At 34.7% G+C, this 20,460-nt stretch overlaps 1 protein-coding gene across 9 annotated transcripts in view; it reads left to right on the top strand.

The window, feature by feature from the left end:
- UBR3 (ubiquitin protein ligase E3 component n-recognin 3) overlaps positions 1–20,460 on the top strand; it is a 233,013-nt gene that overhangs the window by 42,451 nt on the left and 170,102 nt on the right. For 7 of the 9 annotated variants that reach the window (XR_007478396.1, XM_049712251.1, XM_033423543.2 and 4 more), the window contains exons 3-6: positions 2,271–2,429; positions 7,071–7,214; positions 7,778–7,827; positions 20,154–20,220. Coding sequence is in view for 8 of the 9 variants with exons in the window: in XM_049712251.1 (XP_049568208.1) it covers positions 2,271–2,429; positions 7,071–7,214; positions 7,778–7,827; positions 20,154–20,220 (420 nt within the window). In the remaining variant the exon portion in view is untranslated. The remainder of the gene's footprint in view (positions 1–2,270; positions 2,430–7,070; positions 7,215–7,777; positions 7,828–20,153; positions 20,221–20,460) is intronic. The other 2 variants (XM_033423539.2, XM_033423546.2) reach the window with 1 other exon arrangement.

Genomic DNA, 20,460 nt, shown 5'->3' on the forward strand with positions numbered 1-20,460 from the left:
TATTCCCCTCCATATATAATAACTTATGAGAGGGTCAAATTGCTCACTCCCATATTACCGGTAGAATGCATGGGCGTAAGCATCCTAATAGTATTAAAAAGAGAAAAGAAACATGCAAATTACAGATATTCTTCTTACCTTTTAAGATTTAGTCACAATCTTGATTAATATGCATTAGTTAAATATTTGTATTTAGATAACATTTATTAAAGTTCTCAGTCTGACATTGTGAATTACAGATATCAGTTAGTGGTATGAAACAAATTTGTTAACTTTTTATGATGTCTTTTACCTTTTTAGTGATACTTGCATTTTTATCATTTAAGGGACTGCATTTGCATTACTTTTAGAGCTTTTAAATTATTTAATTCTATAAATCTTAAATCCAATTTGAAACTATGGCACACATGTTTATCTTCTATTTTCCATCCTAAAAGTGTGAAGAAATATGTATCTTCATCATTTCTAGAACTATCATGTTATTTGCATTGTGAGCGAATACTTATAGTTCTTCACTTTTACATTTTAAGCAAAATATACAATCTTTTGTCAAGTACTTCTCTTCCTCTCAGAGTATGTCTTAAAATATAGAAAGAAATATTTTGATTTAGTCCCAAACTGCTCTCTCTTTGGAATGAAGGAAGTGGAGACCAGCTGGGTTATTGAAATTGTCTTCCATTTTATTTCTCATATGCTAGTTAACAGATTTTTTGGATGTTTACATTTTGTACTACAAGTGTCCTATTTTAGAAAAGTAATAGGTAGAAATCATTTATTATGAGAACCATAAAGCTTACCATTAGTTTAATCAAAGAGTAATTCATACGAGTGTATTATATTTATTTTTTCCTTGGTGACATTTAGCAGTTATAAGTGGTAGATGACATACATACGTAGCTTTGATAATTATGTTACCATTATCTGAAAACATAAAGGAATGAATGGAAGTACTTTTTTTGTCTTAAGATGAGTTTCATGAACTTAGGTTCATGAAGTTTCACTCTCTATATTACCACTTGTTCTCAGCATTAATTTCTTCTGTGTATGCAAAATCTCTGCATTACTTTCTGCAGAGATCACTGTTTAAAATTAAAGAAAGGACTTGAAATCATCTAATCTGAGATATGGAAGCTCAGATAATCTTGTGGTTTGACAGTTGCCTTGAATTCCATTTCCCATTTCACCCTACCATCCTTAGACCAGTGCCAGAGCTTGTGTTAGAGCCCTTGGAAATCAAGAACAAATGCTAATTAAATATCTACTATGTTACTACGTAAGTCATTGGGGAGAATATAAAGAAGAATAATATACGGTATTGGTTTTCTACTGAGAAAGTAAGGTTTTTTGGCTTGGGTTCCATGACTCAGAGTTATCTAGAATTTCATTCACAGGTTATCTTTGAACTAGGTTGTGAGTTCCTTGGGGGTAGGAACTATGTCTTATTTAGTTCTGCTTCTCAGTGCCTGTTGTGTAGTAGATACTGAATAAATATTGAATGAACTTGATGACCCCTTTCCTGGGCACACAGGCCCCCTGTTAGCTTCGTTATGTGTATTCTTCTTTTAACCAGTTATGGCTAAGCTCTAAATCTCTCTTCACTTCTTCCTTTTAGACCTCAGTTTCTCTAAAACATCTTTTTTTTTCTTTTCCTCTTAAATATTCTTTTTTAGTTGCTGTTCAGGTTTCTTCTCTCCCCCTCTACCAGCATATCTTGCCTGGTATTTTAAAATTGTTTTAGTAAAAACATCCGTATTTTTCATTTTAGTTGCTTTGACCTCTAGCTAATATGAATCTGTATTTTTGGAATATGATAGTGGATGGGTTATTTGCTGCACAGGTTTAAATTTAGAGCTGACATAATTTTGTCCTAATGTTCTTATACTATCTCAATATATTTCATTTCTCCTTTTATTTTAGAGAATGATCTTAACTTTTTTCTTAAACACTGTTTATCTAATTTTGAGATGGTCTTATGATTACATATATATATCTGGAAGTTTAGGACCCTAAATTGAATGCTTCTTACACAAATTAAGTGCTTAATACCTTATGAAGTCATCTCTTTTCCCCATCAGTCTTTTCTCAGAGGACTGACTTCCTAAACAAGTCTATCCTAGGCTGGGTGCTTGGTGGGCTCCTGCTTTCTAAAGAGAATTCTTATATTAACTCTTTGATTATAAAATACTGTCATCTAAGTCATCATAATTTTAAAGAATAAAATATTGTTCTTAGCAAAGTATTTTAAAGAAAGTTGATTATATTTTTTTTAGCAGCTGATGTACCATCAGAAAAAGACCTTAACAAAGTCCTTCAGCTTTTGGAACCTCAAATTTCCTTTTTAGAAGATCTAACTAAAATGGGAGGAGCAATGCGGTCTGTTCTTACTCAGGTTTTGACAAACCAACAAAGCTACAAAGATCTGACTTCTGGTGAGTAAAATTTAGAAGAGAAGAAAGTTAAAATTTGCTTACATTACTAAAATAATTTAAAAGTTGTGTATTTTAGAACTTAAAAGTAAAATGTAGATTTTTTTTTAATAGACTGCTAAAGCTGGAAGTTATTAAGAATACTTCTTAGTTTATGGATGAAGAAATTGAACCCCAGAAAAATTAAATGACTGGTTTAAGACCTCACAACTACCTGATTTTAGAGTTGGGACTAGAAACCAGGTTTCCTAAATTTGGTGTGACATATTCGTAATTATATTCCACTTCCCCTTTTCCAAACAATAACAGCAACCACTTTTGTGTCTTCATTTTTGTTATTCTAAACATTTGTGTCGTGTGGCCTAGGATTTTATAGTGATGTAGAGTTTAAGTTATAAAACTTGGAATTATTAAGTATATTTGTACTGTTATATAAAATAATTTCATTTTTAAACCTTTAGTTCAAATTTATAGTATGGTAAATATATCAATTATTTAAAAATCTTATAGTTTAAATAGTGTTCTTTATGCTGGCTCATGAGCAGCATGTTTTGAAAATTGAAGTATACCTTCTTTCTTTAGAGTGGTGAAGTTTTTATGTGTACTGTTAACCATGTATTATTTAGAGATAGTCTTATCTGATGTATTTATTTCTTTAGTGAGTACTCATTAAGTACCCACTGTGTGCTTGGCTTTGGGCTAGGTATTAGAGCTTGGAGTAGGGAAGGTATGTAGTAAGCCAGGTACTCCTATCTCTGCCCTTATAAAGCTTATGGTCTAGTGAGTGAGATGACATTAACAAAGTCTCCAAACCAAAATATTGTGTAAGTATAAACTGTAGTAAATAACTGGGAAGGGATAGGACAAGTGTGTATAAAAGGGAGACCTGATTTCACTGACGGAGGAGGTGGGAGAGCTTCACTGAGGAAGTGACATTTGAAGTAAAACATTGAGAGAAAGTCATTTAGCTAGAGGATGTGGCAAGTTGGGTGGTAATGGGGTGGAGTTGGATTCCAGGTAGAGAACATTTTCTGCTTCTGACTACTGGACTAGCCCTTATGTCAATAACATAAAACTGGAAAAAATGTGAGGCAGTTGTTTTCAGACATTAGACAGCAGGCAGCACAAGACTGTAAACCTTTGGGAGAAAGGAAAAGCATGAGATGAGCCTCACAATTCTCTGAATCTCTGTCTGGGGATAACTTCCTGACTGTAGTATAGAGGGCTGGCATTGAAGCAGAGCGTGGTGGTCCAGCTGAGTTAAGGAGGCAGAGGTCACAGTTTAGGGGAGCTGAAGCAGTTGGAAACTGGAATCTTTGGGGCAGAATAGCAAGAGTTTGTGGGGTAGATGTATGAGGGACCCCTAAAAGTGCTTGGCTGAGAACTGAGATACACATGTACAGGATGAGACTACCTAAGGCTTATTAGAGAGTGCTGTGGGGTTACTGCTATGGGGTTAAAAAAGGTTAGGCAGTGTTGGGAGACATTGGAGTATCAGCGCAACCAGACTAGAGAGACCTTACCAATATCCTAGGCATCAAGTTGACACACCAGAAGACCACACCTGAGAGTAAGTTCTACTCTAGATCAGCCTTAATGAAGCCTAGAACCCTGACAGAGTTTGGAGATTATTCCTGTCAATTTACAGGGCTTTTTTAAGAATCTCAGGCTTTCTATAAATCTGCCCCTTACAAAGTATAAAACTAAGTCTTTATGAGTTCTAGGTGATCAGACTGTTTATTGAATGTCTTGTAGAATTAAAATTAATACTCTTCAAAGGAAGGTAACAGAATCCAGAATCTTTGATAACATGTCGTTAGAATGTCCAAGAAAAAGGACAGTAATAGAAATTGACCTTTAAATGGCCTAGATGTTAGATTTAGCAGATAAAGACATTAAAGCAACTATTATAAATATGTTGAAGAAATTAAAGGAAAATATGTTCAAATAAGTAAAGGAAAATATGGTGTTAATGAGTGAAGAGATCAGGAATCTTAGTGAAGAAATGTAAACAATAACAAAAAAATTCTAGAACTGACAATTACTGTAGAATGCAATTGACAAGTTCACTGGATGGACTTAGCAGCAGTTTGGAGAGGATAGAAGAAAGACTTAGTGAATTTGAAGACAGATTAATACATTATTCAATCTAGAGAACAGAGAGAAAACACAACAGAGCCTCAGGGACCTGTTAGATAGAATCAGATGACCTAATGTACGTGTAATTGGACTCCCAGGAGGACAGGAGAGTGGGAATGGGGCAGAAAAAAAATTTGAAAAAATCATGACTGAAATTCCCCAAATTGGATGAAAAACATTGATTTATAGATTCAAGATGCTTAATGAACCCCAAACATGATAAATATTTATAAAGAACGTAACACTTAGGCATCTCCTAGATTCCATGCAGAGGGACCAGCATGTGGAAATATTTAGGGTGAGAGTGAGCTTACTTTTTTAAAAGGGACTAAAAAAGGCTATTGTGGTTGAAATGAAATGAAATGAATGTAGGGGGATAGTGGCCCAAATAAGGCTACCACATTAGGCTAGATCCAGATTAGGTAGGCCCTTGTTAGCTATTTAAGGTTTTATATTTTATCCTGAATGTAGTGGGAAGTCATGGGTATATTTTAATCTGAAGAGTGACATGATCAGATATGTGCTTTAAAAAGATGGCTTGTTATTTTGCCAAGAATAGATGGGAAGGGGCAAGAACAGAAGCTCAAGTGCAGCAGCCTAGGATAAAATGATGGTAACTTGTGTTTGAGTTTTGGTGATGATGCTAGAGAGAGATCAGAATTATACCTGAAGGTCTGTTATTTCTTCAGCCTAGAAAATGGTTCTGTAATCAGAAACTATCAACTGTTGGGAAAAAGAACAGCAAGTTGTTCTTAATCATTGTAAGAATGTATTCCTTGAGAATGATTTATGGTAATTGTCTTCTTTTAGTTCTACAATTCTTTTAAGTTCTTATTTCTTGAAATTAAAAAGCAAAACAAAAATCTTTAGCTAACTTGTAGTGATGGAAATTACATTAGGTTTGATTCAGAAGTTTAAATTTGTAGTCTAGGTTCATTTCTAATCACTGCTTGCTTACTCACTGGTTATTATGTTATCTTTGTAAGCCTCAGTTTCCTCACTTATAAAAATGGTGATAATATGTTCATTTTTCTCAGGCTTGTTGTGAGGGGTTGATGAAGTGTATTTTGTTAATTAAAAGTATTACAAAAATTTCATCTATTATTATTGAGATAAATACATGGCTTTTATTATTCAGGAGACATTTAGTCATTTCTTATATAGGACCCCTAGAAGTCCTTTATTCTATATAGACTAACTGGTTGTTTTTAGTTTTGGACTTGAATTGAAGGATAGATGTATTCCTATCTGTTTAATCTGTGCTGAAGGTTTTTTTTTTTTTTTTTTTTTTTTTTTGCGGTACGCGGGCCTCTCACTGTTGTGGCCTCTCCCGTTGCGGAGCACAGGCTCCGGACGCGCAGGCTCAGTGGCCATGGCTCACGGGCCTAGCCGCGCTGCGGCATGTGGTATCTTCTCAGACCAGGGCACGAACCCGTGTCCCCTGCATCGGCAGGCGGACTCTCAACCACTGTGCCACCAGGGAAGCCCTGTTTTTTGTTTTTTTTTAAACTATCCCAGACAGACATTGGGCAGAGATTTAAAAAGCAAAACTAATCTATTGCAATTATTGAGGCTAGCAAAGAGAGGTAATTGAGAAAAGCTCAGCAAATACTAAAGAAACTCATTTACTATGTATTTTTATAATCAGAGAGATTGAAACCTTAATTAAAGATATATAATCTGCTTAAGAGGTGGAAAATGACATGGTAACTTGGCTTTCAGACAGAGAATAATTTTTCCTTTTAAAGAACTTTCAAATGTCAGTATTTTTATTTTGTTGTTATTCTATTCTCCATAATATATTAAAAAACAAAAGACAAAATTGGCATTAATATGCTCAAATGCTAAAGTGAAAGACCTAGGATTGTTTAATTCTAGGACCTAAACTTCTCAAAATTTTGGAATAAATTTGTTTTAACTGCTACTTCTGTAGAAATTATACTTTTATCCTTAAATGTGATTATAAAAACATTTTATGCTTGGTAAAACAGAAATTAGTAATCTCAGTTACTGTTTGAAAATTCCACTCAGGCATTATCTTCTCTAGTAAGCCTTTCCAAAAACTGCTTTGGGTTAAGTCTGGCTGCATGGTATTATGAGAGCACAGGTTGTTAAACGAGATGGTGAAGTCTGCTACGTAATTGTCATTTACCATATTATCTGCCTTTCTTTACAGTAATTTTAAGTTCCTTGAAGGCAGGAATCATGTCTTATTAATCTTCGCACCCCCTGTATTTTGTATGTAATCTCTGGCATATTCTAGACACCCAGTTAGTTAGTGGATTTCATTATTTGTTGTAAACATGCTGTGCATTCTGGGATTGTTAATGCCAAACATGAGCACAAAAATGTTGTCTGAAGCTATCTTACATTATTCATTCTAGGGTTTCCCCTCCATTAGAATATTCATCTATTTTATATGTGTATACATTAGTTATTGAGATGGCTGTACTTATGTTTTGAATGGAATATTTTTTCTGATTTTGAATTTATTTTAAATATTAGGTCTTGGAGAAAATGCTTATGCAAGGAAAAGTCATGAAAAATACCTTATAGCTTTGAAGAGCTCTGGACTTACATATCCTGAGGATAAACTTGTATATGGTATACAAGAACCATCTGCTGGCACTAGCACTCTGGCAGTTCAAGGTTTGTTTAAATATTTAATTTGAACAATGATAACTTTTCTGTACTAAAACAAAAAACCCTTCAAACATTACTCATTATTGAAGAAATTTAAGTGCTGTGTCATTCTTTGTAAGAAAGTAGTGAAAGTAGTAAAAATTTGGAAGCAAGAAAGAATAGAGTCATCAAAGAAGATATTTCATTTTTCTTAAGCGAAATTCGGTTAGTTTATCAGAGGTTCTGGTTCTAACTCATGAAAAATATAGCAGTTGCTATTTAAGAGTAGCCCCAAAGTTTAGTAGTTCAATATTTTAGTAAACCATGGTTTAAAAGTAAAAGAAAGCAATCCTTCTGAAACACCATGTGTAATTATTAAATCTGGGTTTTCACTGGAGATTTCCTATTGAAGTATAAGCCTATTAGGCTCAAATTTATTGAAGATAAATGTTGATTTCTGCCAAAATAACTGTTAGAATGAGTTGTCTTAACAAAACTTAGTTTTTTGATGTTGTTATGTCTCAAAATAATTTTAAAGTAAAGCAATATATAACAATTTTGAAGGGCAATCTTTTTTCTCCTTTCCAAAGGTTTTGCAGGTGCAACAGGAACATTGGGACAACTAGATTCTTCAGATGAGGTGAGATTTAACATTTGAAACTTTTTAAAAGTAGAATTTTAAAAGTTTAAGAACTACCATACAGATTTGTGGGTATTATCTAGTTGGAATTCCTCATTTTATAGACATGGATGCTGAACCCCAGAGTGGAATAACTTAGTCAAGGTCACACAGTTACTTAGTGACAGGACGAGAACTACAACTAGATTTTTACTTCTTGTTTGTAAATTCATTTCTCTTTTCACAGTTTAGAAATGGGAGATAGAAAGACATAGAGCTATTTCTCCTATGAAAATATCCCCAAATTTATCCAAGTTGTCATATGCACAATGAAATTGTTGTTAAAAAATTTAGCTAAGTCTAGAATAATTTGCTAGAAGAATGTGAAATGTAGCTTCTTTTCTAATCTCATAATAAGGTTATATCTTATATGTCAAAGGTTATCAAAAAAAAGCAATGTACTGGGAAATAGAATGTCAATTTGAAATTTCAACTTTTACAGTGTTTATTAATAATAAATATTTCTAATAAATTCCTTATAACATTCCTGTATTTTGTTAGTATACAATTTGTAAGCAAATATTGGTTTTTGACTTATATCTGTTTATAATCTTGGTTTCTATAAAACCTAAATTTCATATTTTTATTGATTTATATATTCAATGATTGAAATTTTAAAAACTAAATTGTTGTTAAACATTTACATGTTTTTCCTTTGAAAACCCATTTTGATTTGATAATATCATATAGACTAAGCCAAATATTCTTCTTTTGAAAACATGATTTCTTTTATGGAAGTCTTATAATTGATCTAATGCCTTATAATTTAAACTTTGTAGTAGTATATTTCCCCTCTAAGAAGGCTCCCACAAAATGCAACATTTTGTGGAGTCTCATTTTGGTCTAATAATTTTATTTCATTTATTATTTTTCTTAAATTTTACTTATTTATTTATTTTCAAAGTCTTTATTGAATTTGTTACCGTATTGCTTCTGTTTTATGTTTTGGTTTTTGGCCGCAAGGCGTGTAGGATCTTAGTTCCCCAACCAGGGATCGAACCCACACCCCCTGCATCGGAAGGCGAAGTCTTAACCACTGGACCGCCAGGGAAGTCCCTGGACTAACAATTTTAAAGAGTTTTCAACAAATTGGATAGGCAGTTTATTTATTTATTTATTTATTTATTTGAAATATTTATTTGGTTGCATTGGGTCTTAGTTCCGGCACGAGGGATCTTTGTTGTGGCATGTGGGATCTTTTATTGTGGCCCGGGCTTGTCTCTAGTTTTGGCGTGTGGGCCCTAGAGAGCACAGGCTCTGTAGTTGCGGTGTGTGGGCTCAGTAGTTGTGGCATGCAGGCTTAATTGCCCCGCGGCATGTGAGATCTTAGTTCCCCAACCAGGGATCGAACCCACGTGCCCTGCATTGGAAGGAGGATTCTTTACCACTGGGCCACCAGGGAAGTCCCTAGGTAGTTTAGTATACTGCTTCTGAGTTTTACTCTGGAAGTGAAGTGTCTGGGTTTGAATCTGGCTTCTGTACCAATTAGTAGTGTGACTTTGGATAGGTACCATGCCTCAATTTCCTCACCTGTAAAATGGAGGTAATAATAGTACTTAATGCCTGGGGTTATGATGATGATTGAATGAGTTAATATATAGAAGCACTCAGAGCAGTAGTGCCTGGCATATTGTAACACTATATGTATGTTTGTTAAATAAATAAATTAAAATAAAATCATTTAAAAAATTGTATAAATGGTTAGCTATACTTTTTGCTTTTTTTTTTTTTTTTAGCTTTAAAGAGTTACTTCTAAGAACACTGCTGCCATAATGACAAATGGGGAAAACTTGCTGATATTTAAAATAGACTTTCAAAAATATATACACTATTGACTAAAACAGTAATAATTTTGTTTTGAAGCTAGGGGAAGTGAGTAATGGGGGTAAGAATGCTAATTTTTCACATGTCGAAGAGGGAAGTGATTAGATAATAGATAGACATATGATTTTAAATTGGTTATTCTGCTTTCTTTTTCTTTCTTTTTTTTTTTTTTGCGGTACGTGGGCCTCTCACTGCCATGGCCTCCCGCTGCGGAGCACAGGCTTCGGACGGGCAGGCTCAGCGGCCATGGCTCACGGGCTTAGCCGCTCCGTGGCATGTGAGATCTTCCCGGACTGGGGCACGAACCCGTGTCCCCTGCATCGGCAGGCGGACTCTCAACCACTGCGCCACCAGGGAAGCCCTCTGCTTTCTTTTTAAGGGCATTTTGTGGGGAGGTGGAATAATCTCTCAAAGGCGAGATTTGGGAATACTAGGAGTTGAATATGAATGGGTGCAGGGGGACCCTTCCTTGGCTAAAGCCAGCGAAACAGGAAGGAAACATTGAATCTATTGTCAGTAGTAACTTTATTTTATTTATTTATTTAGTTTTGGCTGCACTGTGTGGCATGCTGGATCTTAGTTCCCTGACCAGGGATCAAACCTGTGCCCCTTGCAGTGGAAGCATTGAGTCTAAACTGCTGGACCACCAGGGAAGTCCCATCAGTAGAAACTTTAGAAGACTATTTATTACATGATGAAATGGTTTAGTGCTATTATAAAATACTTTATTAAAATAATCTAAACATCCTCATGTGATCTTGAACAATAAAAATCTAGTTTTATGTTTGTGTTTATATGGTAGGTAAAAAACCTTCATACTATTTTAGTATACCTATTTTATGCATCCAGTGGTCTGCTAATAATTCTACTTTATTTTTATGAATTGAATTTGATTTTGGAGAATGCAGAAAGCTGATCTTCAATATAGATACTTTTTCCTCTATATAGGAAAAATGTTACAGTCATTTCTTGGCCTAAACTCTCCAGATTAGCTTTTAAATCTCCAGTGGCTACTTTAATTGTACATAACTGCATTGCAGCAATACCGTATTTTACGGTAGGGTGCTAGAAGGAGATCCCTGTGTGTAGTGGGGGGAGGGGCTGGGGGATGGCTTTTGAATTTCTTCTAGAAATAATTTCTCGAGGGATATCAGAGGATTTGAAATAGGGCCTTTCTTTGGTCATTACCATTGTTTTTACTCTGTTCTTTTTAGGTCCTCTCTTCTGTTCCTTCTGTTCACTTCTCTTAGATTCTTTGTTTCAGCAACTTCTGTGTGTAATATAATTTATATAATCATTTGCTTCTTAATTATGATTATGTCTCAGTGTAAATATTGTAGTAAATGCTTTTTGATGGTGACAACTTCAAAATACTTCATTTAAAAAATACTTCATTTCAGTATGTTTTCTCATAAAACACTTTTTATAATAGTAGCTGAGAACACTTTTAGAGTATGTGAATTATATTTAACTTATATATTTAAAAACAGTAAGACTTGCTGATCTTTAAATCATACTTTATAATTAAACTTTTAGTCTATTTAAAATTACTTTTTATAGTTTATATATTTATCATATTTTCCAATTGGATTGAAAATGGGGTCATTTGGACATCTGAAAGCTTAAGAATTTGAAGTAGAGTTGTTTAGCTGGAAGTGGATTGAAGGGATATCTATTTTGGTTTTTCTTTTCTTTTTTTTTTTTTTTGCGGTACGCGGGCCTCTTACTGCTGTGGCCTCTTCCATTGCGGAGCACAGGCTCCGGACGCGCAGGCTCAGCTACCATGGCTCACGGGCCCAGCCGCTCCGCGGCATGTGGGACAGGAGGACTCCCAACCACTGCGCCACCAGGGAAGCCCTATTTTGGTTTTTGTTTAAGAGAAATTTGAGTTTCAGAGTTAGGCAGATCTGAGTTTGAATATTGCCTCATAATATTGCTGTGCTGTCTGCCAGGTTTTAAACTTCTGAACATCAGTTTCCTCATGAAAAAATGGTGATAATTCTAATGTTAGGATTAAATGGGATAACATATGGATTACCTATTATGAACCAGATACAAATTAGGCTCCTGATAAATGTTTTCTGTCCTAGTGCTTTATATGTAGAAGGGATTCAAATACTGAAGTTTTGAGCTATCATAGGTCATATGATAGACATTTCTGCTCATCTTTCCAGAGGAAATAGTTTATTAAAGCATGGTTTAAGAGTAATGAAGTTTATCTTTAAAAATTTACCCAAATATCACACAAATACATTGTAGTTGTTTTGCCAGTATTCTGAAATATGAATAAACTGCAGTTTATCCGATCATTTTTATAATTTCCAATTTTTAATTAAAGATACAATGCTTATATTTCTTTTTGTGCAGATGTGCAAATAGTTCTCTGAGATATGGAATTGCTAGATTACAGGGTAGGCATATCTTAAATTTTATTAGATTTATTTTTCTGATTATAAAAGTCACACACACATATTTAAAATGAGAAGTATGGAAAAGTACAAAGATAAGACCATTACCCAGGGCCGATCATAAAAGGGTTTTAGTGATAGGAAATTTTCTATTTTAAGATTGTGATCATAATTTTTATACAAAAAATTCATTTATGTTTTATTGACTTATGTACTACAAAGTCAAATCTTGAGTTAGAAATCGAAAAGTTGTATAATACAACAAAACAAAAATGAGAATCAGGAGGAGGCAATTTGCAGGTTTAAAAATTTAATGAATGCTAGAGCTAAAGGAGACCTTAAAGTTCATCTTGCCTAACTCTCTTATAGATGAGGAAGCTGAATTCCAAAGAATTAACTGATTGACCCAGGCAAGTGAATTTCATCTAGTTAGTAGTGGAGTTGCAAATGGTCGCTAGGTCTCCTCCCTGCTGGTCTTGAGTTTTTTATGTAAAGTATATAAGCCACTGTTCTTATTATTATTTCTATACAGCAAATTTGTCCTAAACTTTGTGGCTTAAAATTACCATTTTTTGTTTTGTTCACAATTCTTTGACTCAGGAATTTGGGAATGGCAGCCAGGCAGTTCTCACTTGCTTATCTCATGCGATTCCTGTTAGTTGTTGGCTGCAACTGCAGTCATCTGAAGGCTCAGCTGAGATGGAGATTTAAGATGGCTGATGGACAGGGCTGGCAGCTGATGCCGACTGTGCACAGGGAGCTCAGCCTGCATGTGGCTTTTCCAGTATGGTGGTCTCAAGTTGTTGGGACTTCTCATATAGTTATGGCTTCTCCCGGGATGAGTAAGTAGCTCAAGAGCAGAAGCTGTGGAGCCTTTTCTGAGCTAGCCTTGGAAGTTACATAGTATCACTTCCACTGCATCCTGTTCCTTGTGAGTTGCTAAGATGGGCTCAGATTTAATGGCAAAGGAGGTAAATCCTGTCTCTCGAAGGGAGGAGTGTCAAAGAATTTGTAAACACGTTTCAAAACTTCCACAACCAGTATGTGCCATTTGCCATTCTTTTCCCTGGATTCTGTTGATATCCTAGAAATGACTCGTGACATACCAATAATTGAGTATGTATTTTTCCGTCTATTTCAGTGGTACTTGTCTGTTGGGAAAAACTATAACATGGTAATGAAATACCACTGTAGCTAGAAATGGCTACTGTAGGGTTTTAACTAAGATCACAAAGTTTTCCTTAAGTATAGTAGTTATTATTGTTCCTCAAGAGAGTGAAAGCTTATATTTGAAGTTGTAAGAGTTTTTAAAAAGTTGATCTTTACCTTTGTAAAACAAAAGGAGATATAATAAAATTTTACAGCATTCATTGCAGTTTAAGGAACAAAATATAGTTTTGAATTTAATTAATACTGAAATTATTGAATTTAATATATACTGAAATTATAAATTTGCATTTAATTTATACTGAAATTATAAAATTAGTGTAACTCTTCTGCTAATCTCTTCTTGGGGTCTTCTGTTCTGCTTTTATTTTTTAAATGAGAAACATTATTTTAATAGGACCAGTGACCTACATGGAAAAAGCTTCCTTTTGTGCCTAGATATCATAAATAAGAATTAAGTTAATTGAGTTTTAGTGTGATATATTTAGAGGGAAAATACAAGAATTTCCACCCACTCACTTAAAAACTAATGATATTAAAAAAAAACTAATGACATTAATATTTTAAATTTGTATTGTACTTCTTTTCAAAGCACTTTTTACATATATAAATGATGAAAATGCAAGCAAATTAAATTTAATAAAGGATGGAATAAAGGAGAAAGTAGATGAAAGGATAAGGTAGATGGAAAGCTAGAAGAAGAGTACCCAGATACAGATGTTTTTGAACAAATACCTATTTTATGCCATTTTAAAATTTCGTTAAAGCTTTTAAAGCCATATTGCATTTTATTTTGCAACTGCAGGCACAAATGATTGTTTGCTTTTAGTATTTATTTTTGAAATTTAATGAAGAGCTGAATATGTCTTAAGAATTGGAATTTCTACACCCTTACCTTACAGGCGCATGGGATTATTGAACAAACCCTTTTTGTGATTTCATTCTTATAATTTAACAAATTGTATAAAAAGGAAGACAGGATGAGAAGAGGGCAGTGACATCTCAAAAACTACTATAGAGAGGGAATTGTAACAATTTTAAAAATGTTGTAAGTTAGAATTGGAAGAGATCCTAGGGGTAATCTAGTCCTACCACTTTGTTTTAAAAATGAAGAAACAGGTTTGAAACTCTTAACAGCAGCAAGGTTTTTCCTATTTGTAAAGTTTTACTTGAATGTGTATACTATTACTCTCTACTTAATTTTATTCACACAAGTTGTGTCAGGTATTTGTCCCTGCTGTCCCTAGAGTAAGAGAACATTATGTACTCAGCAGGGCTATTTATACACATGACATCCTTCATACTACTATTTCTTACTCTTTTTTTGTGTAGCTAATATGTCTTTGTGTTGTATGGAACCAAAAAGAAAAGAAAATAGGAGCACATTATAACTTCATTAAGTATTTTAAAATGTAAATTTGTGTTTATTCATTTTTTGTTTAGATTTATTTATAACCATCACATAATTCAGTTCAGAAGAAAATTATCTCTAGAATTATATGTACATGGGTGTAATAGAGAGTTTCTTAGAGAAAATAGGACCTCTTAGATCAAGATAACTTTTCAAGGAAAGATTATAGTCACTGTGGCCATTACCGTAGCAATGTCCATTTTTCTGCAATGACCAGATCATTAATCTCTGTATGAAATCATTTAAAACACTTTCCCCCCGTGTAACTATAAAAATATGAATGTTCATTGTGGAAAAATTGAAAAAATAGAAAAACAGAATAAAAAAAGAAAACATTTACCTTCAGCTGTGCTATCCAGAGATAACCATTGTTTATTAATTTTGTTTGTTTACCTCTAGTCTTCTGTTTTGCATACTCTTACATAACTGAAAATAAATACTTAACAAAATAAAATAAGTTACTATGTAGATGTGCTCCCGATATTCTTGCCTTTATTCAAGATAGAATGCAATGAAAAGTTAAAACTAATTTGGTCAAAACTTACAGCAAAAGCAGGATTATTGAAATTGAAAGCCAGAGTAGCTTTTCATAAATGAATAGGTAAAAGAAAAATACTGTTTTATTTTGAGGTATAAGATTTGGTTTTAGTTAGTTAGTTATCATAAATTACATTAAAGGTAAAGGGTGGGGTGGGGAATCACAGAAACTTTTGGTGAGAAGGCCTTAGAAATATCTAATATATTTCTTTTCCAGTTTAGGAATTGATTTTACAACATTCCTGACAATTGGTAACCCTCTCCATAAACACTTCCAGTGGTTGGGAGCTTTACCGAGTTTATGAAGCAACTTGTTCCTTTGTTTGATAGCTCTAATTATTAGGAATCTCTTCTCAGTACTGTGTTAAATATTACAATTTTCACACATTTCTTCTTGTTTTCCTCTGTAGAAATATTTTAATTTTTACTCCCATAAGACACCCCTTTAAATTTTTAGCTTTAGTTATTTAGTATTCTCTGCTGCTCATAGCTCTTTCATATGTTTATTCCCTTTTAAAATCTATGATCTGATTTGGTATAGAGTCATAAGGACATCTTGTCATGAAGCATGTTGTGGCTTCCTTAAGGCCCAAGGTTTTTTGTTAGCCTTTTAGCAGCTATGCTAGACTGTCGCAGGAGCCCCAGTGGTCAAATGAAATGCCCAGATCCCCCACCCCACCCACCCCTTCAGCTCTCAGACAAGTTTGAGAGCTCCCTCTCAGCTTTGTATTTGTAGAATTGGTTTAAAGCAAACAGTCTCATATTACAGTGGCTTACATAAATGTTGTTTTCATTTCATTCTAGTCTCTCAAGATCTCCTTTGGATTTTATTTTTATAACCTTATATGTTAAATGTTCCTTTTAGCTTTGTGTATTCTGTCTTAACATTCTCTGAGTATTGTTTTAACCAGCTGTGAATTTACTTGACTTCTTTTTATGGAGCTCACATTTTTTTTTCATCTGTCCAGTAAATTCATCAAAGAAAGAAAGAAAGGTTAATTTGGGTTGAAAAACCATCTGTAAATTTTGCAGGGTAGGAATTTGAATCTGATTTTTTTTGGGGGGGGTCTTCTTCTCTCATTTTGGACTTGTATATGTATTTTATGCCTGAAACACACATAGCAATATTGTCTACTTCTGTGCCCAGGAACTAGTTAAGGTTTGGAAAGTGTTTCTGAGGGCTGTACAAATGCTGTCTGAGTTGAGGTTATTTATTTCCTCTTTTGTCCGCTGGACCATCATTTTCTCCCAGGGCTTCTGTACTGTTTTCTTATGGATAAATGGGAAAGAACTATAACTCCCTATCATGAATTTGGGGTGGGTGGGGTCTTGTCATGATAACGGAATTGTTTTCATCTTCCTTAATGCCTGAATATCCCACCACTGGAAGTTATTCCTGTTTGTTAAAAGTTTTGTTCTTTCTCAAAATAAAAAAAATGGGACTTGTAATAGATAACACAGTAATCCATTATCTTGAGCAGATTGTTGTAGTTAGGATTGGCAATCAGAATTAGTATTAAAAACATTTATTAGCTTAAAGCTATAGTTCATTGTCATCGTTGAATAAATAGAAAATTAATATTAGCAAAAAGATGATGAAATTACCTATTACTGTATCACTTAGAGGTGACTTACTGTAAACAAATATATTCTAACAGATTTTATATATAGTATATTTTAATGGCTCCATGCTATATATATGCTGCTTGGTAACCTGCTGTTCTTACTAATGGTAGTTTTGAACATCTGTAGCAAGGGGTATATTTTAAGAGATTTTATTTGTGTGTATTATCAGTACTTAAATGGTTTCATACTCCATATGCTATTCTTCATAGCATGCCATTTTTTTTTCTCATTTATAGTAATAGTTTTTGAACATCTATCTGGTCACAGTGAATATAGAGCTCTAGTATTGTTTTTCTTCATAGGATATATGTGTGCTATAATTTATTTACCTAATCCCCTGCTCTGCTGTTGGAAACCAAAGATTTTTTTTTCTATTATAAATAACATTGTGATGAGTATCTATGCATATAGTCCCTACTCACTTGTCTGATTATTTCTTCAGGATAAATTCCTAGAACTGGAATTTCTGTTCCAGTGATAGATATACTTTAACGACTTTTGACATGTGTATTGACAAATTGCCACTCAGGACAATAGTTTTATTATATACTCTCTCAAGCAATGTACAAGAGTGCACATTTTCCCACCAGTTTAGATGGAGATAAACTCCCTTCCTAGCTGAGTTTGATATCTATGATGATGTCAAGCTGATCTTTGTTTCTAGACTTTTGTCATTGTGCCTTTATTCATGGTGTCCTCTTGGAATGACTTTCCTTTCCTTTGCTTGGCTAATTTTACTTGTCCTTTAAAGTGTAAGGTTGGGAAATTTATAAAACTTTGTATTGCCATGACTGTTGCTTGATCAAGGACACTCTTTTCGTAGGAAGTTTGTATTTGAAATTATGAAGTAATCCTAACCTGGAATATAACATTAAAAGTTTTTTGTTTTTTGTTTTTTTTCTCTTAGGGCTGGGAGAGCAGTTTCATAAATGGCTGTTAGCTAAAATCTCAAATTTTAGAACCTTCTGGGTCCTGTGGCATAGTTTTGCATTCTTATGTCTGTCTTTTATGGCTCCAAATTTCATACTGGTTGAGTTTCTCTAAGGGCAAGGTGAGGGTGGCAGAGGAAGACGAGAGTGTAGTTTGACCGTCAGTATTACTGCCAGGTAGACCATAGAGGCCTGGCTTTGGTAGGAATTAACAGGGAGAGCATATTGAAGTGGTTAGTAAATGCTGAATGACTGAGCTAAGTAGTGTCTTTGGGTAACCCCAGACTGGTCCTGAGGACTGATGCTGGACTTGGCAGAAACCTGGAGTTAAGTCTGTGGTGCGCAGGCCAAGGAGACTACACCAGTGGGCAGAGCAGCAGCTTAAAGCCAGGGCTTTTCTGCTTTGGGGATTCGATTTAATTGAGCAAGTGTCTGGGAATTTGTACCATGATTCTAACCTGCCACCAACATAATTGGTTAGCACAACAGACTGTGTGCCAAAATGCTACCACATGTCTTTATAATACCAGTTGGCTCATATATGTTTGGAAATATAGGAAAAAGGTGTCAGTATAACATGGAAGTTTTGGATTCCTATGCAATCTTTCCTAGCTCAGGAGAGCTGGGATAGTGGGGTAGAATCATATCCTTTAGCTGGAGGGGAAAAAACCATAAACTATGAAGGCAGCAGGAACCTTTTTAGCAACATTCAAAGTAAATCAGAAATGAGCATCTGCACCCATCGCTCCCTCCTTAAGAGGCACATCGCTAGCCTCACTGTTGGTTTCTCTAGTAGCAGGCTGCTTCCTCTGCTCCTCTTCCCTCTGTGTTGTTTCAGCCAGCTAGCTTCCCACTTTTTTGTTGTGGTAGGTTGTTAACATCCCCTGAGACAGCCTCAGATCACTCCAAGATGTTTGCCTGGGTATCCAAATGATCTCCCCAGGTTCTGATTATTGCTTCTGTTACTTCTTTGGTTACAAACTTTCTAGGTTACAAAATAGGTTGTGAGTGGTCTGCCCCTCACTCTTTTTTTTTTCAATTAAAAATTTTTTAAATTTTATTTCTTTATTTTTGGCTGTTGTTGGGTCTTCGTTGCTGTGCGCGGGCTTTCTCTAGTTGAGGCGAGCGGGGGCTACTCTTCATTGCGGTGGCTTCTCTTGTTGCAGAGCGTGGGCTCTAGGCGCATGGGCTTCAGTAGTTGTGGCACACAGGCTCAGTAGTTGTGGCTCGTGGGCTCTAGAGGGCAGACTTAGTAGTTGTGGCGCATGGGCTTAGCTGCTCCATGGCATGTGGGATCTTCCTGGACCAGGGCTTGAACCTGTGTCCCCTGCATTGGCAGGCGGATTCTTAACCACTGCGCCACCAAGGAAGACCCAGCTTAGTTTTTTTCTTTTTTAACATCTTTAAAGTGTTTTCTATATTTACATGTTCTCTCTTTTAAATTAATTAATTAAGTTTTGGTTGCTTTGGGTCTTCGTTGTGTGTGGGCTTTCTCTAGGTGCAGCGAGTGGGGGCTACTCTTCGTTGTGGTGCACAGGCTTCTCATTGCGGTGGCTTCTCTTGTTGCGGAGCACGGGCTCTAGGCACGTGGGCTTCAGTGGTGTGGCACGTGGGCTCAGTAGTTGTGGCTCGTGGGCTTAGTTGCTCCACAGCATGTGGGATCTTCCTGGACACGGCTCAAACCCATGTCCCCTGCATTGGCAGGCAGATTCTTAACCACTGCACCACCAGGGAAGTCTGCCTTGTTGTTTTTAATATGAGGTTTTTTTCAGGAATAGATATATTACATGTGGGCAGAAATGCATGTATTTTCTTCTTGGATTTTTTTCCTAAGCACATTTTAATTTGTTTTTATATTATTTTTTTGACTGTCAACTCCAGCTTCTAATATGCTATGCTTATTTTTCAGAACTTGATCTCTTGAACTCATTTTGTTTGTGTTAGACTCTTCAAAGCCTTTCCTCTATTCATTGTTTTAACCTTCTTCTCCTTCTCCCCTTCCTATGCTAATCTGCTCCCTCCTCGCCTTTAGCTTCTTTGATATTATATTTATAAGGTTAGGAAAATTTTTATTTTGGCATTTTGGGGTATTTAAGAGTCTTTCATTAGAAGCACAGATTAAGTTTAAGAACTCTTATATTTTAATCCTAATGATTTTCATGATATATTTTAATTATAATGCTAATTTTAAATTTAATTTTCAATTTAAAGTTAGCAGCATTAAAATATATTTTATGACAGCAAATACATAAAATTGTTGGTTAATAATATGTAAGCATGCCTATATTTTATATTTAACATAATTTATAAGCATATTTATATTTACATAAAATGTATAAATTCATGAATAGGACTATAGATAATGCTAATTTTGTTTTTCTCCAGGAGGATCAGGATGGGAGTCAAGGTCTGGGCAAGAGAAAGAGGGTCAAACTAAGCAGTAACACCAAAGGTATTTATATTTTGTTTTTTCCTTGTATAAAAAAATGCTTAATCATTAAGAGCACTTGAAGGGAGAGTAATGTTATTAGATTTGTCTAATATGGAGAAAGTGTTGTTAGAGCGTGATTGTGGGGGGACCTCGAAAGCAAGTAAAACCCTTACTGTTGGGATTTTGTTCATTTGTTTTCTTTATAAAATGAGCAACATCATATTTGAGCCAGAAAACTAGTCTCTTCATTGAATCTTTTAT

Source organism: Orcinus orca, chromosome 7, assembly GCF_937001465.1.
Source record: "Orcinus orca chromosome 7, mOrcOrc1.1, whole genome shotgun sequence".
NCBI lineage: Eukaryota > Metazoa > Chordata > Mammalia > Artiodactyla > Delphinidae > Orcinus > Orcinus orca.